The following is a 24,394-nucleotide window of genomic DNA, read 5'->3' on the forward strand; positions in this document are numbered from 1 at the left end:
TTTTTTTATGTTGATGGATCCCTATGCGGATTTGTAGAGACTAAGACCCGGAGAAAAACTCCCCAAAGCAAGGGACAAGATGAGAGTGGACTGCAATTTTTGTGGCGGGAATAGGAAGCGGGTGAATACTCCCGCCCCGTTTACATGGAGTGCAATTTATGATGAACATGTAAATTGAAATTTCTTTATTTTAGGATGTAAATTGAAAGCTTAAGTGTGCTCGTGAGCATAGCTCTTGCGTAATATATGCAGAAATTGAGTTCAAATCCCGAACACCTCAGGTGAATTCTATCCACCAGTCTACTAGATTTTTTTTTATTAAAATGAGAGGAAATAGAATGAAGTGTGATGATAGAAAAGCGTTTCACCTCGTGCGTCCATTGTCTCATTTTTACCTTTTCCAATTCAAGTAGAATTAAATAAAATTAGTTTTTTTGTATTCATTATATTACTAAAATATCCAAACAACTGAAACAGGTGAATTCTATCCACCAGTCTACTAGATTTTTTTTAATTAAAATGAGAGGAAATAGAATGAAGTGTGATGATAGAAAAGCGTTTCACCTCGTGCGTCCATTGTCTCATTTTTACCTTTTCCAATTCAAGTAGAATTAAATAAAATTAGTTTTTTTGTATTCATTATATTACTAAAATATCCAAACAACTGAAACAATCTGTTTCGTTTTTATCCATTTCATTCCACTTGTTCTTATTCTCCTCTCCATAAATATATTCAAAGACAGCCGTGAAACATTAACTTTATAGAGAGAAAATCGTTTTAGGAACTCAAGTTATGAAATAACAGCCACTGATTATAAGAAACTGAGGAAGAACCAAAGAAGCATGTTAGAAGTGGTAGGCATTCCTTCCTTACAAGTTACAAACAGAAATGGAAATACTGAATTGCCTTTAGACTTTTTACTATACAAATTGGACAAAAACATGAGATGACAGAGAGGATGGTGGAAAGTGGTTCTACCAATTGTGTAGAAGAGAAAGGATTGTCTAACATCCATGCGGAAAAGGCACCACTTTTCAGTCCTTATATGATGGCAAATATCATTTCAAAGCTTCAAAAGACCACATGTGGTCGTCTTTTTGTTTTTTTAAAGCTGAAAACATTTCGACAAAAAAAAAAAGAGCTGAAAACAACACATGAGTAACACTAACAGACCCACGATTGAAATATTTGTGCCTGAGGGAGTATTGCTACTGTCACAACACTGTTGCTCGTGAAATTTTATTGGTCTGTAGCATCAGATTCATCCAATGGCTCAAAAAAGTGATAGGCAGGGTGCCAACCCAGACGGTAGAGCTGTCACTTGAGGTGTTTGTTTGAAAGCACAACTTTGTTCCTAACTCTCAACAGAAAAAGGGACTAATAATAATATAATGGCCAACTTTGGTGGAAAGTGGCGCTACGATTTTTTTTTTTTGTTTTTGTTTTTGTTTCTACACTCAAACAAGAAGAATATGTACAAAGGATGGTCACAGTTAACCTTTGTCGGATCCAAAAATGATATATGAATACAGGCAAAAGAAAAGCAGGTGAAGTTACTTATCATTAACTTAATGTAATTACAATGGGAGTCATTTTTACATCAAAATTCTGAAAGAACAAAAAAAAATTAAGCTTTTCTAGGCGAAATTAAAGATATTATCAAACAATTTTGTTGGAACAAAGATCGAGTATCCTTGCTTTGCATTGAAAATCAGTATTCTCAAACCTCAATTAGAAAAGAAATATACAACTCTTACTCTGCAACCAAAAAAACATGAACAAACATTAATTAACCATGTCAAAACTAACAAAACCACTAATTTTCTAACACCTTCAGCATGATTACATTTCACAACTTAATTAACCAAAACTTATAAACACTCAAAGTATAATAATCAGAGTATCATATATATATATATACATATATATATATATATATATATATATATATATATATATATATATTCAGATAATCACTAGCAAATCGATAGCATTCCCCTTACCCCCACAACACAATAACAGAGAAATACCACGTCAAAACTAGATTTAGAGTTGACGAAGACCATTATGGAAGTTGGCACGTACCTATGACCACTTAAAATGGTGTAATCCTGTTAGACATCAAAACCAATAAAATCCTGTGTATGTGCACGAAGAACAACTTGGCGTTCCAACCATTCAAGTGAGACATGGTGTGCTTGGAAGACCAGGTTGAGGTGTAGGGGGTTTGAGCAATGACCTTAGAGAATCCATAATGCTGGCAAAAGAAGGACGTTTCCAGGGCTCACTGCATATCAATCAAGTATATTTCAATAAAATCTATTGCCGAATATTCAAGTAAAATACAAAATAGCAGATGTAACCATACTTACTTTGCCCAGCAAGCCTCAATTATTGCAGCTATTTGTGGATTCAAATTGCGTGGGATCTCAAGCCTTTTATGCTTGAAGCCAACGGCAGCGACAACCTACAGGACAGTACATATTTGTGACTATTATAGTAATAAAAAACCCTAATAAAAAAACGCGACTCTAACAGACTCTTGATTGACCAAGGGAATATATTACTTAGAAATGAAGTGGAGTCTAGCAAGCTCCTTACAACATAGTATCCCTCAGGTTTATATACTGAAAAATATAAAAGAACTGGTGCAATAGTAAATAGATATAGAAGATACCACAGGTTTAATGTAACAAATATGCACCTGTCTCCTTTTCTTTTATCAAGTTATTTGCAATTATTATTAAGATCAGTATTTATTTTATTTCCCTCTTTATTGTTGATCCCATCATTTCTTAATCTAAGGAATAGACATCATGTGTAAGCCTCCTATTTAATGTAGTGTTTCCCCTGTTGAAATAATACAATAGCTTTTTCCATACTAATTTCAAAAATAGTTCAAGGATGCTGCAGGTCTGCAGAAGCTTCAAGCCCCTCTCCCCTCACCCAAATGGTCATGGACTCATGGGCCTTTTCCTTTGTTATTTGATTTGATCTTCGATTATTGATAAAACTTTTAGAATTATTTCCTCCATGCCTCTCCTCTCTTTTTGTCAATTTATTTTCCTCTTTTTTGGTTTCTTGTGTAATACCAAGATAGTCTTCTCCAACACTAGCATGCCGCACACAGGCTTCTCTCCTTTAATGGATTATGCCCGTTATTCCTCCTTTCTGGCTTCCATACATCCGCAGGCCACAGCCCATTAGGCCCACTTATCTTTCTTTTAGAATGAAGGCTTTCTTAATATGCATACAAGTTCAACCAAATTAAGCATGACAGTATTAAAACACCTTCAACCACTTCAACAATTTACCCATCATTGTTGGCAATATACATTTCTTGCAATCAGTTTCAGTTTCTATTACCAGTTGCTTACTATTTCATACTATATTGTATATTCATACTTTCATAGGTTTCAGATATTGTTAATCTTCCATAAAAGCTGAAGCAATATGATTATAAATTTATAATAAGAAACAATAAAGCATAAGAATACTGCAATTTTAGGTACCGCGAGTAGACAACAAACCTGTGCTGGATTCAAATTACCCCATGGCTGCTGCAATGTCGCAATCTCCCACATGATTACCCCAAAGCTATAAATATCAGACTTCTCATTTGATGGCTCATCACGAAGAACTTCTGGAGCCATCCACTCAGGCTAAGGGAGAAAAAGGAGTACAATTTAATGTTTATTTAAAACAAACCTCGGAAACATTAGAAACAGAAAAAAGAAATATCTGTAAGATAATTTAAACTTACGGTCCCAGCAGCTGACTTGGAAGAGAGAAATGTGTTGGCCTTTAAGCGGGAAAGCCCAAAATCACAAACCTAGAGAAATGGCAATACCATTTTAAGGCCAAAAACCCATTAATATCCAAGAAAATAGATCACCAAGTCAATCTAATCCCCCCTCTATCGTAAGAAAACAAAAAAGAAAGATTCCACAAAATATATATGTTATATAAGACACTCCACATGTTTTCTTGTCAACTGGATTTTCAAAAGGATTCCAAATTTGAATCAAAACAAGGATAGCTCGTTACCAGAATGCTGAAACTTCTTTTAAACTATGTGAAGGTACAGCAAGTTTTGGAACAGACTCACATCTGCCACCAGTTCATATGTAGTTCCAGATTAAATCATAATACCAAATCGCACAATTTGTCAAAAAAATTACCAATTACTTTAAAAAAAAAAAACAATGAAATAACAGTTTATCCATTTCTTTATCTTTCTAGAAAGATATAAAAGGAGCATTGCATGCTAAAGCCTATATGGAATCAACAGTGTAATTTTCATTTGGGGATGAATTTGAAATTCCGAGAAGTGGGGGCAAGAACACTGCTTTATCCCCAATCAAATCCAGACTATCAAAGTAAAGGCTTGATAATTATCCAAATAGAATTATTAATCATATAACACCTGAGTACTTTGGAGCCATGCTAGGCCAAAAAGAGATGAACATTGGAGACTAATTACAGCCTTGTATTGCTACAACCATACAAGGCTGTTCGCAAGAGAGGGATGCAAAAAAAGGGAGAAATGGAATACTACTTTCAAGGACAACTATGATTTTCATAAAATTCTTAAAGAGTTAAGATTACTAGATACAGTACAGAATCTTCACTGTTACCTTCACTGTGTATTTCTTGTCAACAAGAAGGTTTGGTGATTTCAGGTCTCTATGAACAATGGGGGGATTACGCTTGTGAAGATAATTCATCCCTTTTGCCTATAAATGAAAAAAATAAAAAAGACAAATAGTTCAGAATGAATACAACCACTATCATATAACAAATTCAAAAATTAATAAAAACAAGAAACAAAACATTTGTTTAAATGCATACCACATCGTAAGCCATACTAAGCCTGCGCCTCTCATCCAACACTTCCTTGGCACCAGGTCTATGCAACAGCCGATATAAGCTACCCCTGCACTTAGTTCAAAATCCGTTAGAATTTCAAGCTACCCCTTGGAATACTCCATCTTTTGGAGAAAAAGGATTAGGGACGGCTAAAGACATAGAGTAAACCTTGATAAATACTCGGTGACAATTGATAAGTTAGGAGGTTGAGTGACTGCCCCCATTAATAAAACAATGTTTGGATGCCGCAAATGTTTCATTATTGCAACCTGGCAAGAGAAGTTAGAAGACAGCTCAAATCAACAGCAATTTAACTATTCAAAGACGAGCTCTCAATTTCTCTTTTGAAATGGGAGGATCTTCACTCGGTTAGAACTTTCGAGCATACCTCCCTCATGAATTCCTTGAAGCGTTCTGCATGAAAATCTTGCTCCATCAAAATTTTAACAGCAACATCCTGCAAATTAATAATGCGTTAAAGAATGACAAAATATAAAACAAACAAAAAGTAGAGAGATTAAGCAAGCAATCATGAAAGAATTAAAATAGAAGACTATGTCTGCTTTGGAATTTAATGAAGATATCCCGAAAAAGAGTGTCACAAACTATGTCTGATTTGGACTTTAATGAAGAAACCCTGAAAAAAAGTGTCACAAACTTCTCGAGAGATAAATGATGCCTCAACATATATGCATTCTAAATCATGACATGAGGTTAAATAATTTGCAAACTCGGAATCAGATAAGAAAAAAGGTCATAAGAATTAAAAATATGCGACCGTGAGCTTCACTTGTTCACACAAAATAAATTGTTAGATATAATTTGATCTATGAGAACATTAAGGCTTTGGTTGTTGTTGTTGTTGTATAAGTTGTTCGATGAGCAAAACATCTCTTGGAAGATTTTTTTTTTTTTCCAAATAAACTTCTGCTCTTTTGATGTGCAACTCAGTAAGAAAAGATATGGCAATAAAGGTCAAATTGTAGTATAGTCACAAAGCTAATGGAGAGAATAGGAAATATGAAGTTAATAGGCTGCCAATAACCAACATGCTACATAGTGGTCTCTCTGCTTGCATCAGACAACAAGCAAAAACAGCGAAGTATTAGGTTGATGGCTGTTGGGCAGAAGCCATAGTTTGAAACTACACTGGTAGGTTGTTATGAAATCAATCTTTTGTTGAAAAACATTTCATACTAGAGCAATTTCTGACCATCAAACAATTATTTTCAATTGAATAGACACGAGTACAAAAAAAATTAGGCTTAATTAATGATTTGGTCCCTTAAGTTATTTGTTGGTTACATTTTGGTCCCATAAGTTATTAACGTTACGTTTTGGTCCCTTAACTTATATTCCGTTAGCCAAATAAATCCTTTCCGTTAACTTTGATCAAAAAACGTTAAAATTCATCATCAAGCCCAGAAAATCATCGTATTCATCACCAAACTCAGAAAATTCATCATCTTCCTTCATGAACTTCATTAACAAACCCATAAAAATTCAACAAACTTTAAAAAAGAGTATGATTAAACATGAACCATGGGATTGGAAATTGCAGCCTTTAAATTAAAAGGAATGACTCAGATTTAAACACCACATAAAGCAATCACCCGACACTCTCCCCCTCTTTCTCTATTCTCCAACTTTTTCTGAACTGTTCGTATTCAAGACAAAAAGAAAAAGTTTGATTGCTCTTTCTAATGCTTGCATGGCTTATAGAAGAAAAAGAAAATCGAATTGACATAGTTTTAGAAATGTCCAGGCTTATAAAAGATTAGGTTAAATCATAGTTCTAAATCCTCTATAAACAATATTCCCAATTTTGTTACAAAAAAAAAATATTACCAATTTCGTTGAAATAAAAGTCTCCACAGAGGAAGCACCAATATTATAATTGTTAAGATGCGGACGATTTTGACTACAAGATCTAAAATGATTTCAACTGATGCAAAGTTCCACCTTCGTTAGTGGATTTGGAAGCTGACGGCATCGCTAATGGAGGTGAGTGTAGCGGTGTAATCGAAGACGAAGATGAAAGATTTCAACTCAAAATGAAAGCAAATTAACGTTATTGGGGGTGGTGAGATTGAATTTGGGGAATTTGGGGTTAGGGGGTTTGAATTTGGGAGAGAATTGAAAATTGATGTTTAAATTGGCTTATTGGGGTTTGCTGAGCTTTTTAATCTTTCTGGGTTTATTGATAAAGGTCAATGAAAGTGATGAATTTTCTGAGTTTGGCAATGAATGCGATGATTTTCTGGACTTGACGATGAATATTAACGTTTTTTTTTATAAAAGTTAACGGGAAGGATTTATTTGGCTAACAGAATATAAGTTAAGGGACCAAAATGTAACGTTAATAACTTATGGGACCAAAATGTAACCAACAAATAACTTAAGGGACCAAATCATTAATTAAGCCAAAAAATTAAAATAATATTGGAACCTACCATTTCCGGAAACAATGGAGCATGACCAAGAATTATGATAACATGCTTTATCAACATCAACATATATAACATTTCATATGCATACATTTACAGGCAAAGTCTTTGTTGACAATAATTATAATGTTTGGTACAGCTAGAAGGCACACCACGTACTTTGAAGACAAATGTTTAGTCCCTTGAAAAAATTGTGATAAAAAAAAAATACATAATTTGGCATTTGATCCTCATTAGTTTGTTTTGGTCCTTATAATTTGGTTCAGATTAATCCAAATATTATAGAGACAAACAAAACAACAAGGACCAAAAGCATTTTTTTATAAGAGACACAAATGGGAAAAACATTACAAGATTAAAACCAAAAGGAGACATATTTGCAAGGACTAATGACATATTTTAGCCTACTTTCAAATTCCAGTTGAGTCTTGACTAAATCATAAGCTCTAATGTTTATGAAACAAGCTCCCAAAAATATAGAAACCACTGAACCTTAAGGAGTGGTGACCACTACTGTTCATACACAGTGATAGTATTCGTGCACTGATGTATTAAGCACGAATATAATTAGCATTATTTGCGAATGCAAAAACACAGATTCTGCAAAAATCAACGAAAAGAATGTAACAAAGGCTGGACTTATCATCATGTTATTGGACAGGGACTTGTCACCTGTCCACTTGCCTTTGTTGTACTATACTTGTACTTGATATCAATTATTTGCATTTAGTATAATTAGTGGAACAAGATTAGTGTTTCATATCACAATATATAAATGATTCGGCATCTCGTAAAATGTGAAATATCTTCTCTTTTTCATTCCTTCCTTACAGTTTCAACAAAACAAGTCAAACAACAATAATTTGATTTATTTATAAAGCATCAATGTTTATAATAAAAAGAGTGGCTTACCGAGCCGTTCCACTCAGCACGATGTACAGTTCCAAAAGAACCTGAAATACAATACGTCATTTTCAAGTAATGACTACTAATATTAATTGCACAAACCATGCCACTAGAAGAAGTAAATATACATATGAATTGGGGAGTTTTATTGCAATGATTGATTAGTTAGCTTCCTTTTCATGTTTTCTTCTTTCCTATTGTCATTGCTAAGGACAACCTCCCTTTCAATTTTATTAAGTCTATTATTTCTTCAGAAGTATGTCTCTTTTATTGACTACTGATATTAAATATTAATTGCACAAATCATGCCACTAGAAGAAGGAAATATACATATGAATTGGGGAGTTTTATTGCAATGATTGGCTAGCTTCCTTTCAATGTTTTCTTCTTTCCTATTGTCATTGCTAAGGACAACATCCCTTTCAATTTTATTAAGTCTATTATTTCTTCAGAAGTATGTCTCTTTTATCCCACCCCCCTCCCCTGAAAAAAGGAAGACCTTTATAAATAGTATTTACAATTTATAAAGGAGATGTACCTGATCCGATTTTTTCTTTTAAAACAAGATCACTCCATGGTATGGCCAAATCCTCCATGTCAAAGGTAATCTCTCGAGTAGGCTTGCTAGGAATTAGTTGACTTCCTTCAATAAACCTCCTACCCTCAATGACATCATCATTGGAAATAGCAACAGGACGCTTATGCTTTAAAGGTGGTGGATACTTGCCCACAGTTGTTGATTCTATAATGTTCTGAGGAGGGTTACACAACATATATGTTTCAGAAGCTTGATCAAGTGTGCTTGGAAGAGGAGCTTGCGGATACAAAGGAAGGTGAGAATTTATGTTGATGTCACTTGAAATTGGCATAAGGTTATTACTTTCATTGCATTTCCCATCCAGCTGTTCTGAAATGGAGAATCCAGACTCTAATTAGTATGTAACCAAAAAAAGACTCTAATTAGTAAAAGTTTATGTGATATCAAATTCAGGGTATCCTATACTAGCACCCAATACAATTAATTACAACTTTACAATCATATATACATAATTGCATATCATATTACATGATCACGTGCAAAATTACAATTACCTGACTCGCAAAACAAACATCAATAACGGCCTGATTTATCAACTTGCAGATTTATTAGACATTAGATCAACAGCTCAAAAGTATTCACAACAACAACCGAGTATTATCCCACTAAGTAGGGTTAGTTGCATGGAACAAACAATGCAATAAGATTCTATCATAAATCATATTCTAGCTAAAGAATTGACCTGTATGTTATTCTTAATTCTTAATAGCTCAACACACACACACGCATACATATATATAGACACACACAGACATAAACTCAAATTTAAATGTGCAAAGAGACTAAGAGCTGATTTGTATAAATTTCTCCATAAGCGCGCTTGGCTCAGAAGCCTAGATTTAGAATAGCACAAATTTAACCAAAATATCTGAATATTACCTGCTGAACTGTTGTCGAAGAAAAGCTCAAGAGACAGACAGTCTGAGAAATACTGCTTGGCAAGTGACCTGAAATCAATTGTAGTTTCAGCTGGTTTAAGTCTTGGAAAGCGCAAGGGTGAACAAAATGAGATGGAAGATGGACCATTGAGCAAGGAATCAGGCTCAGATAAGTGTCCTGGCTTCCCAATTAAATCAACAAGATATTCCCTGTCATTAGATTATGTAAGATGTGAGGTGACAGGCATATTACTCTTAAGAAAATCTACTTAAAATGTCAACGTCATATACATTATGTTAACCATTGATCTCAAGTCCTTTTAAAATGTTTCGTTTCCATGATCGTTATATATAGCTAATGAAATTGCAGCTTAGGTTATAAACAGAAAGGTCGATATACATTATGTTAACCATTGATCTCAAGTCCTTTTTAAATTTTCCGTTCAATGATCGTTATGTATAGCTAATGAAATTGCAGCTTAACTTATAAAGAGAAAGGTATGTATGCTTGGAAAATAAAGTGTATACCTATCAAGCCCAAATCGAACAAGACAAGAAGAAGCATCATCCCTTTTACAATATTTACAGCCCTTTGCAATTCGACATGGTAAATCAATAGCATCAGCTAGCACCTAAAATAAAATATATAGAAAGTTATTCAGAATTGCTTAAATACAGTCCACCTGCACTAAACCAGTGAACAAAAACTCGTCAACATAGTCAGCATGTGTAATCACAACCTTAAACCCCAACAAAGAAGTGGAGCCTTACTTTGAATAATATGGCACGATGCCTGCAGAGGCCAACAGATAGACTACCTATGGGAAAAACAACAGATCCTAAGCAATCTTTCAGATTATTGCTGCAGTCCCTCCAGAAAGATAGGAACTCATCCTCCCCAGCAGAAGCTGAACCCCTTGTTATAGCAATAAAACACAGTTAGACTGACATGACCGGATAAAAAGCTAAATAGGTCGGGCAATGAATGGCAAGGAGGCTCACCCCATACAGTTGCAAACCAGCTTGGAAAGCTGATCCACAACCTCTGTTGTTGTTATGCTGCTACAAGAGATGTTATGAACTATGTTTTGCAGTTCTCTCAAGCTGGCATCACTGCGCCGATCCACCAAAACTACTTCAAGGGAAGAATCAATGCGGGGATGTACAGACTTTAGAGTATCAACTGATGGGATTCGGCTGTTTTCCTGCAGATCAGTGCACACAGTCCAGACATAGGAATCCATCCCATGAATCAGATAAAAGCCATCAGGAATTTTGTCGGAGTATGATAGGCAGCCATTCACCTGGTGTACATTATAAATAAGATACAAAATCAACTTTCACATCTAACAATAAGAGCATCAAGTCTATCAAGATGAAACAAGTTACAGTTTCCACCCTCAAATTTCAGTGGTCGGGTAAGACAGAGAGAAGGTCTAGTTTTTCATCTTGAACTTAATTAATTCATCTAATAATTCAAGAATCCATATTAAATCCATCTCTCAATAAATAAAGATTATACGCAACGCACGTTCTACTCAAAGCAACAATGTTAAAATATTAATTAGCATTTTCAAGATTTGTCGGTTTGACTCCACAAACATCATATTTTCCAATGTTGAATTTTTATGCAGTGTAAAAAAAAGATATGCATTTATTTAGAGAAGAAAAAAAAGTCAATTCAAGAATGAGAAATATGATCATAGCGTTCAAGTCAGACAGTAATAGAATACTGAAAACCATTCTTTCCAGAACTCCCAGCAAAGTGCCAATCAAAAGTGAAAACCGTGACTGCAAGAGATAGTTTTCCTCGATCAATGTGATCATGGGCGGAGGCACATACAACTCAGGGGATTCAACTGAACCCCCTCAATTCTATAAACTCTACCCAATTTTCTATACTATTCATGTGTTGAATCCCCTGAAATTTAATACTTGCACCTCCTATGAACCAATTACCTCTCCATGATTAAACAACTTGCACTATCTCCTCTCTCCAAATCCCACTATCTCCAAATTTAATGCACTTCCATTCTTCTCTAGATGAATCTAAAGCCAGCGTGAATTAAATAAAACTAAAGTAATACAAATACAAAACATTCAACTAAAATGGATATTGTGGGAATCTAACAGCTGCTTAAGAATGTAATTTAATCAAAAACTTACCACTATACTAAACGCGTACAACTGAAAAAGTTTTGTTTAGAGTTATACATATTTAATTGTGGAAAACGTATACATAGTTAACATGATTTTCACAAGTTATAACAAATACCGTAAGATAAGTATATTATAGTATATAAAAAATTAAGTGTATGATCTATAATATATAAAAAATTATACAAATAATAATAATAATAACAAGCAAAACTTTTTTAAGCGAAAAATCATTTTTTATGTTCAGTGAATAACTTATGTATCAGATCTATGATATTAAAAATTTGTATAATTTTTTCCATACGCATATAAAATAATAATAAATATTTGAGATATTTTTTTTTCCAAAATGACAACATCAATAATGAACCGATTATTCAACAATTTCAAGAAATGAAACCACATAGAAGACAATCATAAAGTGTGTGTGTGTGTGTGTGTGAATATGTGAAAATTTAAAAATTTGAACCCCCTGACCCAGGGTCCTGGCAACGCCACTGAATGTGATGGCTAGTGACGAAAAATTTTCCCAACGAACTAGCACCAAAAGAATATTGAAAAATAGAACGCTAATATCCAGAAAACTCCTATTAGACTTCAACACTGTAATTCAAAATTCAACTCTACACTGTATAACAAACAAAACACAACTTCTTAAGAAGATTTTATACTAAACAAAATCCCATCCATTCAAGTCAACTGCACCTCCTCCGATCATTTATGACAAAGAATCAACCACATTCTAAATGAACTACAGAAAGTTTGTCCTCCAAATTTGTCGCCATCAACCGAAATTCGGTCCTCCTGTTGACACAGAATAGAGAAGGCGCCAAACCTATATAAATTCAGCATATATAACACTACAGAACATTGCCTTAATCTGGTTTATATATACACAAGCAGCCACAGTACACCCATAGTCAGAATATATCCATAGTCATTCACACGCCTTGTCCTTATTTTCATTAGTTATCACAATCCTCTATAACACCGACACCTCTGATCAAAGGCGTGTGTCCGGTGTCTGACACCAACACGACAATGATGTGTGTAATTACATTCAACTAATTCATTTTCTCGAATTATTACCTAGTCTGTGTCAATGCTTTGTAGTCACATTCACAGTCAAAGCCATTACCATAATAAAAAATCACAATTCAAAGCAACACAAACAAGGCACAACAAACAACATACCCAAAATCGATGCGAAACAGCCTCCGCCGAAGCCGAAAGTCTCGAAGCCGCGTCATCCGGCACCGGATCCAGAAAATTCGGATCATCAGCACAAGTAGCATCCGACGAAAGCCTCAACGCCAGCGCAAGCTGCAACTGATAACTCTCCTCTGTCTGCTGCGCCCAGCTCTTCCCAGACGATCCCCCGTTCCACGCTGCACTTTCCGCCAACTTCCCCCTCACCTCACCAACCTCATGCAAATAACCAAACGCATCAACCTCACTAGCAGCCGCCGCCGACAGCGTCTGCGCATAATAATCACCGCCGCTGGCTAACGAACTTTCGCCGTAACTACTCCCACTCGACTGCCGCTGTAATCCGATCGATGAATACAAATTCAAATTCCCGATCCGATTGTTCCCTTGCCGATGATCGCCGACTAACTCCCAACCGCCTCTACTAGCTTTTCCGTCGCTCGACGACGACGGTGCCGGAGCACTAGCGCCGGCGGCGTAGGAGAACTGATCGTCGGGAACTTGACTTAGAATCGAGTAATTAGATCTTCTAGCAGGCATTTCCATTGAAATCAATCACCGTTTTGGTTCGGTTATAAAACCCTAAAAATCTTCATTGTTGTTCTTCGTTGAAGTTTCTGTTACGTTATTCTTCGTTTTCCTCTTTCTCTTTCTAGAATCTGGTAACTGTTAAGTGTGAATGGTGGAATGAATGAAATTTCTCTCTCTGAGTTCCGGAGAGAGAAATGAGAGAAATCAAAGTGACCAAGTTTTTTTTTTTTTTGTTTAATTTGATGGCGCTATCGTAAATTAAATTATTTTCAAAAGTTTTGGTATTTCTTTTCCAAAAATGTTTCATACACATCAATCAATTTTCTCTACAATTTCGAGTTTTTTTATTGTGTAATTTTCTCAACAAGTTCAAGTTTTTTTATTGTGTAGTAAATCGGATATCATTGGGACTAACTTTAAAGATTAGTCAAGTAGAGTAAAACTTTAATGAATGTCATAGTTCTTAATTGCATCCTCAAAGTTAATTTTTTTTTAAGAAATCCTCAAAGTTATATTTGAAAAATGTTATTTATTATCTTATTTACTTGTGTGTACGACTTCGAGTTCATATTAATCATAATCGAAATTATGATTAATTTGGTTAATGGTAATGGTAAGCTTACTATGTTTTGGTCGGATGTGTGGGTTGGAGGTGTGGCGTTTAAGGAGCCTTTTAGCAGATTGTTTGATCTTTCGCTCCGTAAGGAGGTGTCTGTGTTTGATATGTGTCAGTTAGGGTGGGGGGAGGGTGGTGAGGCTTGGCAGTGGAGGCGGGGGCTGTTTGCGTGGGAGGAGGAGGTCGTGGGGGAATTATGTTTATTGCTTCAAAATGTGACTTTGCTGGTTGACAAGGACAGTAGTTGGCATTGGAACTTGGAATCGAGTAATGCTTACACGGTTCGGAGTGCTTATAAAAACATGACTCAACATCAACATATTGACACTACGGTCTCTTCAAAGGTTCTTTGGCATAAGGATATTCCGCTGAAGGTTGTTCTCTTTGCTTGGCGTCTATTCCGTGATCGGTTGCCCACTAAGGATAATCTGTATCGTCGTGGAGTTATAGCTTCTGATGATAGGTTATGCGTTGGTGGTTGTGGCTTGCTCGAATCTTCCACTCATTTATTTTTACACTGTGATATTTTTGGTGATGTTTGGCATTTGATTCACTGTCGGTTGGGTGTCTGCTCGGTCCTTCCATATGACCTGGCGGATTACCTCATTCAGTTTGGTTCTGTTGGTGGTAATTGTTCTATGGTGCGGCAATCAATCTTGCATCTGATATGGTATGCTACTACGTGGAAAATATGGAAAGAAAGAAATAGCAGGTTATTCAATGATAAAGTATGTCCAACTCATCAGATTGTCGACAAGATTAAGTCTCTTTCATTTATGTGGTTGAAAGCGAAACTTCCTAACCTCGCTGTCAACTACCATGGTTGGTGGCTTAATCCGGTCACTATGTTGGGCATAGGCTAATGCTACTTCTTACTCTGTTTTTTACTTTCTGTATTTTGTTTCCATTTTCTCTGTAAATATGTTGTGACTTTGTTCTTTTCCTGGTACACCTTGTGCTAAGAGGAACTTTTTGGTTTGAGTAATATATTCCATTTTAGTCTCTTAAAAAAAATGATTAATTTGGTTAAATATATGTTTTTTGTTAAGTAGTTTAATTGTTAAAAATTAATCTCTTAAGATAAATAAGTGGGATATAAGAGATTTGAACTTCGACACTTGCATATATTATATAATATATTATATACTGTCGCTGTCAACTAAACAAAACTCACGAGAACGGTATATGTTTAATTTCGATCAAGATAGAAATCGTAAAACTTTAGTGAATTATGTAATTGAATTAACCCCAATTATAATTATAAATTAAGTTACTCAACTATGTTAATCATATTTTTAAACGTGATTAATCGATATCTTTTTTATCAAGTAGTCGAATGGTTAAAATTTCACTCTCAAGATAAACAAGTGAAGAATTCGAAGTTCGAACATCAATGCGTATTGCGATGTTCTTATTAATTGAGTTATGATAACATAGATTAATTAATTAATACATCTTTCAATCACTATTATAAGTAAAATATTATTTTTTAAATCTATTAAATAAATAATTTATCTGATTTAAATATATACTAAATGTGTTTCTAAAAGGTGGTTTTTATTTATAGTAATGACCGGAATGTATGTCTAATGTGTACAAAAATGATGTTCGAATGTAATTATTATTTCGGTGGGCAAAGCGGTATTTGGTTCACACGTTGGCCGGTTCAATTCACCTGGTGGTATTTTTTTAATAATATAAAAATACGACTTTTTGTTTTTGGATGATAATAGTAGAAAAAAAATAATTACCAATTTTTTAATATGCAAGTTGAATTGAATTGATTAAGAATAGAAATGAATGATTTAATTTAAAAATAAGAATCAAATTACAAGTTGGATTTTTCTAATTTGTACTTGACCAGCCTTACTTTAATGTATGTTGTCATGAACAAAGTTGATTGAATCTATAGTTTGCAGTGAGTTCAGATTACACGCCTTTAAACAGATATGGATATAGTTGTGGGCGAAATTGAATTGAGCATATTTTAATTTCAGCTTTCGCATGTGACCCTTCTTGTATGGCTCTGGCTAGGGTACGAGACCATCATAGGTCTCTCACGGTGCAAGACTTTGTTCTTTTTTTATTTTTTTTGTTGCAATTTGTTTTTAAACCATTGGATTTACTTTTGTTAATTAGTGAAGGGTGTGGATTGATCTAAAAGTTCCCAAAGTTGGCCAGTTAAAATTTGTATTGTTGATAAACATACTTTCATTTAAAAAGGGTAATTTAGTCAATGAACCAAAAACCAAAAATACTGTTAAAAACACGGTGGATTTGGATGTTGTGGAAAGCCATTGAAATGGATGGATTTGCACCATGTGTGCTGGAAAAAATTAGACCAGATTTTTTAAAACGTAATTAATAATTGTCCTTATATTTAGGAGTGAAAAGACGGGTACATAAGTGTCCGTTTTTCCCCTCTTTTTATTATGTTAACGTTTGATAATTATGAACGATTTTTTTTTTGAGAATGCTAACCAGTGCCCTCAAGGCAATGGTTAAACATCTAGATCAAGTAAGTTTTAATGAAAAAGATGTGTAATCATTATTTTATCAAAAGTAACATCTTATGTTTCCAAGACAAAATTTCTAATTGTAGGTTCCTTAACCATTGCCCTGAGGGCACTGGTTAGCAAGACCCTTTTTTTTTTTATAAAATTTAGATTTTGATTAAAACTAAAAATATAAACGTTCGTTGCTTTCAAGTTATAATAACAAACCAAACTAACCATGATTATTTATTTCAATGACATCAATAATATAATAAAAAAATATATATAATTTAATTCTATGAAGTCCGGATACGATACGGGTACGCGGATATGCGAAATTTTTTAATTATGATACGATACGGCTAAGATATGTTAACAAAATCAATATCAATAGTGTATATATATATATATATATATATATATATATATATATATAAACTAGGTTTTTATGCCACCACATGTCACTTTCACGTTTATTTGTATTATTTTTATTATTTTTCTATTTTTTAAAACCAATATTTGATTTGGCATAAATGTCTCAACAAACTTTTGATCTTATCTATTAAATATTTTACTTAACTTTTTCATTGAATTCCTAATATTTTATGTAACAGAAATATCTCAACAGAAATTACACAAATTCCTAAAAGTTAATTTTATTTTATATGTGTTAATATTTTTATTAAATCCAATTAACTTTATATGTATGTGCATCTATAAATTAACACTAAAATAGCGATGTGTATTTTTGCACATTTTTTTCCTATTATACCCTCATTTAAATCCACCAATAAATTCCTACTTTTTTGCAGACACTTTATCTTTCCAATAAATTTAATATGTTATCTTTCTCCACCAATAAATTCCTACTTTTTTTATTACACTTGAACTCTTCAATACTATATAATTATAAAAGTCACAATATACAAAAAATAATACATGTGATCAAAATAAAAAATGTAAAGTTTTCGTGTAAATCATATTCTATTTTCATCCATATGTGAGGTTATCTCCTCTTTCTCGTTACATTCATCCACCAAAAACATAATTTTTAATTGGTTATCGAAAAACAATTATAGTGATTCATATCTTAAATTGAATCATATACATCTCCTTTGAATTTTCACATCACAATCTTTTTTTTTACACTTCGTTTTTTTTCTTCCAGGATACGTCTTCCTGAAGTATCTTATAACAAACTCAAGAAACCATGTTTATCTTTTTCAATAACAACAATAATTTAACAAATATAATATAAATCCATACATTTTTTAATACTACCAACAATATAACATTAATTCCTTAAAAAAAAACAATATAACATTAATATATAGGAATTTTTTTAAGGATTATTTAATTTAGAAAGATTTGTTTAAGAGTATAATTAAAATTATAAAGTATTCAACCCAAAATCTCTATCCCCTTCATATATAATATTGTTCACGTTGTAGTGAGACAATCTTTCGTTCTTTGATAATCTTTTAAAGACTAACTTTCGTTCTTTTAGAATCTTCTAAAGACCAACTTCCGTCCTTTGAGAATCTTCTAAAGAATAGTTTTAGTTCTTTGAGAAACTTTTAAAGACTAACTTTCATTCTATAAGAATCTTCTAAAGAATAACTTATGTTCTCTTATAATCTTCTAAAAACTATCTTTCGTTCTTTGAGAATTTTCGAAAGATTAACTTCCGTTCTTTAAGAAAATTCTAAAAACTAAGTTTCGTTCTTTGAGAATATCCTGAATACTAACTTTCGTTCTTTTAGAATCTTCTAAAGACTAACTTCCGTCCTTTGAGAATCTTCTAAAGAATATCTTTCGTTCTTTGAGAATCTTTTAAAGAATAACTTTCATTCTTTGAGAATCTTCTAAAGAATAAATTTCGTTCTCTTAGAATATTCTAAAAACTATCTTTCATTCTCTGAGAATTTTCTGAAGACTAACTTTCGTTCTTTGAGAATATCCCGAATACTGACTTCCGTATGTTAGAATCTTCTAAAGACTAACTTCCGTTCTTTGAGAATCTTTCAAAGACTAACTTCCGCTCTTTTAGAATATCCTGGATATTAACCTCCGTTCTTTAAGAATCTTCTAAAAAATAACTTACTTTCTTTAAGAATCTTTTAAAGAATAACTTTCGTTCTTTTAAAATCTTCTAAAGACTAACAAACTTTTAGAATCTTTCGTGATATATTTTCCTATATATAATATATCTTAATCTGTCAAAAAAAAAATAAAAAAACAATGTTTAATTGTTTATCAACGCCGGTTTGAATTAAAAAAAAACAAACAACTTACAATAATCTATATGATACTCTCTACTCTCTCTGTTTCTTTTTAAGTTTCGTTTGACTATGAATTTAGTTTTCTTATTTAAATGTTGAGATCATTTTTATTTTGTTTTACAATTATTAAAAAATATGTGTATGATATTTAGATTACAAATAATTATTTGTTATATTTTTGGTGGTATCCGGGGTTTGAACCTCAGACCTTGCATATATTATGCATTGTCCTTGTCGATTGAGCTAAGCTCACGGGAACAAATAATTGTTTGTTATGGGAGAGAGATAAAGTGTGTTAAAAATATAAGAATTTGTTGAAGAAAAAGAGAGTTACTAACAATTTTTGTTATAAGGAAAAATAACACACTAAATTTATTGGTGGATTAACATAGGATACATATAGGAAGAAAACGTGGAAAACACACATTTCTTTAATTTTGTGTTACTATTACAAAACGACGCTTAAAAAAGAACGAAGTGTGTAGCATATATATTAAACGAAGACTTAATTTATTTTTATTCGAATATAGTTAATATATTACTCCCTCCGTCCCTTAATGTAACCACCCATTTGATTTTATTTTTGTCCCTAAATGTAACCTCCTTTTCAAATTACTAGATGCATTTATTACTTTTTTCCTAAACATACCCCTAATTAATACTACTAACTCGTCTTGAAATATGAATAGTCAAATTTAATACACATACAAACAAAGGACAATTTGGTAATATTAATACACAAAACAGACACATTAATTACACCGACAACTTTTCTTAAGAAATGTGAAAAATGCAAAGGGGGTTACATTAAGAGACGGAGGGAGTAATTTAAATAGTTGGAAATAATTAACATCTTCAACAAGCTAAGAAAAAGAGGATAGGTGCTATATATGAATTACCTAAATTGACCCATGCATTTAGTACATAAAAAAAAAAAAAAAAAAGCTTATAATGCACCACGCACGGTAGGAGACCCATTGATATTGCCTACGGGAAACGGCGCCTTCTTGTATATAGGTAAAAATAGAACATGAACTTTCGTTTGGTTTGGTGGCTGCTGGTGATGGTAATATGCGGCCAGGTTCAAAGCGGTTTGGATTTCGTCATGAAATTCCTTATTACAAAAACAAATTGGCCAAATACCAATTTTAGTACTTTTAATTTGACATAATCCCTTTAAGTTTCAAAAATTTTAAATTGGTCATTTTAGTTTGACAGAATTCCCAAGTTAGTTCTTTAAGTTTTAAAAGTTTCAAATATGTCATTTTAGTTGATAAACTATTTCACTGTTACCCTGGTGTCACTTAATAATTAAATGGCTGATATGGGTCATTCGATACAAGGCACAATTTGGTTCTCGGTGTTGCCTCAGACTTTTCAGACTGACTTCTTCTTGGACTGGAGTGGGTTCGCTCGCTCTAGGTTCCGATAGATAGTTGTTTCTTTTACTGTTTTCTGCTTTTTTTTCCTTCTTCTGTTTCTTCTTTGTTTTTTGAGGGTTTTGGTCTAGTCCCCTCTTGTACTCTTTTTCCTTTTTTTTAATAAATTTTTTTATCTGAGATTGGCGGCATAGGATGGGGGTTCTGCGAGGTGCCAACCTAGTTGGGATGTCGTCGTTTCCCCTTGATGTCTGTCCAATCTCCTTGCTCAGCAAAAAAAAAAGGGAATTTTGTCAAACTAAAACGGTCAAACATGATATTTGGCCAAACAATTTCCCTGCTAACTTATGTCTTTAAAGCAGAAGTTAAGAATTCCACTAATAGTCCCGGGAGCATAGCTCAGTTGGTAGGACAATGCATTGTTATATGCAGGGGCCGGGGTTCGAACCCCGGACACCCCACTTATTCTATTATATGTATTGAAAATTGTATTAATTTATTTTTCAAAATTTCAAAAAGTTTAATGTTGATTTTTTTCAATAAATTCTTACAATTATTGGAATGCTTAACATGTGCTTAAGAACAAGTTAGCATGACCCAAACAAAAAGAGCAACAATAATGGAGACACTCGTTTTTGGGTAGATCCCACGTGAAGACGTCACTCATTTATAATTTTTTAATAGTAGTACCTAATAAGTGGTCAATCCCTCCAACCTAGATCTCACATCAATTTTTTAAATGATATCCACTAATCAACTATCAATAACTTTATACCATTACATTTTAATTTTTTAATCCTCCCTCATGTCCTTATTATAAGAAGAAAAATAAATAAAAACATCAAAACCAATGTACTCATTAATTATTGTAACTTATTGAATGTTTTTACAAATATACCCTTATAGAAAATTGTGAAACATTAAACACACTCACTAATATTAAAAAAATAAACATTAAATGAAGGGTAGAAAAGTCTTTTAAGCAATAACTACATCTCACAATTTGTGACATTTTCTTATAAATATGACCAAATTTTTCATTTTAAATTTTCTTATATCAAGGACCGGATGAAGTATTTAAAAATTGTGGGTCCCATTTAAGATTAGAGATCTTAAGTAAGACTCCGAGTCAACAATTTTTCTTCACAATAGGGGTACCTAATAGGTACCAAGTCTTAAATGTTTATGACTCCCCTATTGTGAATGCTCTTAACCAACTCATGTATCACTATTATAAATAAACTAGTGTCAGACGAGCATTTTGTGTCCTTATGTCGACTCTTTTTATTCTGCTGACGCATGTAATAAATTTATTAACTACTTTTTTTATGAAATTTAGATTTTTATTAAAATTAATTAGATTTTGATTAAAATTAGTATAGATGTTTCTGACGTTTATCTTTTTTAATGCACCAACAATTTGTCGTTAATGAAAATTCTAGCCCAAAATCTCTCATTCCTCTTATATATGGTTATAGATAATATTGTTCATATTATAATGGCATTTAACTATTTTTTAATTAATAACTTAAGTAATATTATAGAAAAGGACAAAATAGTAAACATTATTTAAATGAAGGGTAAAATTAGAAATGGAAAAAGTCAGTCCAAATTTATGTATTTTCTTTACATATAGTATAAATATATTTTTTTTCAAAATCACTACGTAAATGAAGTATTTGATTGATAATATTGACTAGGGCTCTGTTTGGATTGAGCTTATGAAAAATAGCTTATGCAAATAAATAAGCTTTTATATTAATTTATAAGTTCTCACTAACAAAAGTTTTATCTTTATAAGTTGTTTTTTCATAAACTACCTTAACAAGCTTATGAATAATAAATAAAAGTTTATTTATTTGTATAAATTGTTTTGCATAAACTCAAAATAAGTTCAATTCAAACGGGGCCTAAATACATCAATTGTTCGATAAACCTGCGAAAAAATATATCTTTTAAAGAAAAAATATATTTATTTATCATAGTGACCAAAGGAGTATATGACAAAATATATCTTTTAAAGAAAAAATATATTTATTTATTTAAAGAAAAAAGTATCTTGGAAATTCTAGTGTTCTAGATGTTCTAAAGAAGAATGGTTCCACCACTTGGAACTCAATTTTGAAGGCGAGGTCGGTTTTGCGAGATGGCTTTGTGTTTCGGCTAGGTAACGGCACCACTTCCTTTTAGTATTCCTCCTGGACCACCTTGGGGAACTTTGCAAGTATGGTTCCGTGGGTTGATATTCATGACATATCCTTGTGTATTCGTGACTTGATAATAGATGGTAATTGGAACTTTAACCCGTTGTATACTATTCTTCCCAACAATATTCAAAACCATGTGAAATCTATGCCCCCCTGCTTGCATAATGATGTTCCAGATCGCATCACTTGGGCCGACCATCTGGATGGTATTTATACAGCTAGGTCGGGATACTCATGGCTCCTAAATACTCATTCTGAAGACCACCATGATGAAGATGTTTCTTGGAATTGGATTTGGAAAATGAAAGCCCCGGAGAAGATCAAGCTTCTCTTTTGGACCGCTAGTCATGATTCACTCCCCACTAAATCACTTTTGCACCGTCGTGGTATGGTTTTGTCTCCTATATGTTATAGATGTAATGATCATGTGGAAGATGTTTTACACTGCCTCAGGAATTGCCCTCTTTCTGCTTGTATTTGGAGATCTTTGGGGTACAATGGTATTGCGTTCTTCCAGGAGTTAAACACTCACGCGTGGCTCAAAAAAGGTCTCCGACTCTCAGATCCTTTGATTTTTGTGGCAGGCATCTGGTGTATTTGGAAAGCCCGGAATGCAATGTGTCTTGGTAATGAACATGTTAGCTATCATCAATTGCGACACAATGTTGGGAGCTATCTTAGTTCTCTTTCAACGTCTTTGGGTGAAGGTCTTGTTTCTCGATCGCAACAACGCTGGACTTCTTGGCACCCCTCCCGTATGCAAGCTATAATTCTTAATGTTGATGGAAGCAGTTTCGGCAACCCTGGCCGTTCTGGCTTTGGTGGTGTTCTTCATACTTCGGACGGGACTTAGCTTTGTGGATTCTCAGGTTTTTTTGGTATTTCGAATAACTTGCACGTGGAACTGCTTGCGATCATGCACGGCTTGAAGTTGACTTGGGAGAAAGGGCACCGAAATGTGATTTGTTATTCTGATTCCTTCCACGCTATAAACTTAATTCAAGCTCCCCTCAATGCTTGGCGTGTTTATGCCACTATCATCAGAAATGTTAAGGATCTCCTTAATCTCCCTTTGGAATGTGCAGTTGACTCACACCCTTCGAGAGGCTAATGCGTGTGCGGATTTTTTAGCTAAACATGGTGCCATTCACGATTCTTCTTGGTGCATCTTGGAGAACCCCATCCCGGGCTTGGAAGATTTACTTCTTGCTGATGCTTCTAGAGTACAGTTCTTAAGGCTGTAACCTAGTTTTTTTTTTCTTTTTCTTTTTCTTTTTCTTTTCTTTTTCTCCTTCTACCAAAAAAAAAGGAGTATATGACATAAACGATATGGTTATTGATTTGAGATTAAATTATTTAAATTTTAAAATAATAATAAACTTAATTTAACTGATCTTTATTATTAATTTAAATTGGATGACCATGATTTGAAAACGGCACATGCAACTACTACAACAAATTCATTTTCGACAAATTGTTTTGGTTACGTAAAATAAAGGAAGAAAAAAACAAGAAAGACGAAAACTAAGTCTTTGCTTAATGAAGGGTGAAGTGTAAAACAATCAGAGGATCCATACAATTAGCTCTCAACGTTGTTGTGCACATAAGCATTCTCTTTATGAAAAATGTGGTGGTGTGTAATATTCAAATATTTCTTAAGATAGTCTCTTATAAACTCAAGTTTGTTGGCATAATGGTGAAAATGATGAGTGCTCATAATTACTAATTTCACCACATGAAGTGAATCTAAGTAGCAGATGATCTTCTGAAAGTTAGTTTGTGAACACAAAATGAGACCAACAAGGAAGACTTGAATTTC

General features: G+C 33.3%; 2 protein-coding genes across 2 annotated transcripts; one reads left to right on the plus strand and one right to left on the minus strand.

Moving 5' to 3' along the window:
* Positions 1–1,544: 1,544 nt before the first annotated feature.
* On the minus strand, positions 1,545–13,807 carry CTR1 (Protein kinase superfamily protein). Its single transcript, XM_085723951.1, has 16 exons — positions 13,051–13,807; positions 10,702–11,003; positions 10,471–10,615; positions 10,228–10,331; positions 9,701–9,909; positions 8,762–9,130; positions 8,230–8,270; positions 5,259–5,327; positions 5,039–5,139; positions 4,853–4,937; positions 4,639–4,737; positions 3,765–3,833; positions 3,532–3,663; positions 2,374–2,468; positions 2,087–2,288; positions 1,545–1,759 (listed from the first exon to the last, which is right to left on the minus strand). The coding sequence occupies exons 1-15, from the start codon at positions 13,609–13,611 to the stop codon at positions 2,180–2,182; spliced, it is 2,490 nt and encodes an 829-aa protein (XP_085580077.1). The 5' UTR covers positions 13,612–13,807; the 3' UTR covers positions 1,545–1,759; positions 2,087–2,179.
* Positions 13,808–14,184: 377 nt separating this feature from the next.
* Positions 14,185–15,075, plus strand: LOC146955811 (uncharacterized). The gene has a single exon (XM_085748972.1). It carries the CDS (start codon positions 14,185–14,187, stop codon positions 15,073–15,075), a length of 891 nt encoding a protein of 296 aa, XP_085605098.1.
* The last annotated feature ends 9,319 nt before the right edge of the window (positions 15,076–24,394 follow it).

The sequence above is a fragment of the Medicago sativa genome, chromosome 1 (assembly GCF_051527215.1).
Source record: "Medicago sativa cultivar Bolivia chromosome 1, Bolivia_mono, whole genome shotgun sequence".
Classification (NCBI taxonomy): Eukaryota; Viridiplantae; Streptophyta; class Magnoliopsida; order Fabales; family Fabaceae; genus Medicago; species Medicago sativa.

Bases quoted from the DNA above. Each gene is read 5' to 3' on its own strand.
- CTR1 (XM_085723951.1), bottom strand. From the start codon at position 13,611: ATGGAAATGCCTGCTAGAAGATCTAATTACTCGATTCTAAGTCAAGTT. The intron at 10,332-10,470 runs GTAAGGCTCCAC...ATTTTATTTTAG, and splicing joins ATCGTGCCATATTATTCAAA to GTGCTAGCTGATGCTATTGA. The intron at 9,910-10,227 runs GTATACACTTTA...ATCTAATGACAG, and splicing joins GTTCGATTTGGGCTTGATAG to GGAATATCTTGTTGATTTAA.
- LOC146955811 (XM_085748972.1), top strand. From the start codon at position 14,185: ATGATTAATTTGGTTAATGGTAATGGTAAGCTTACTATGTTTTGGTCG.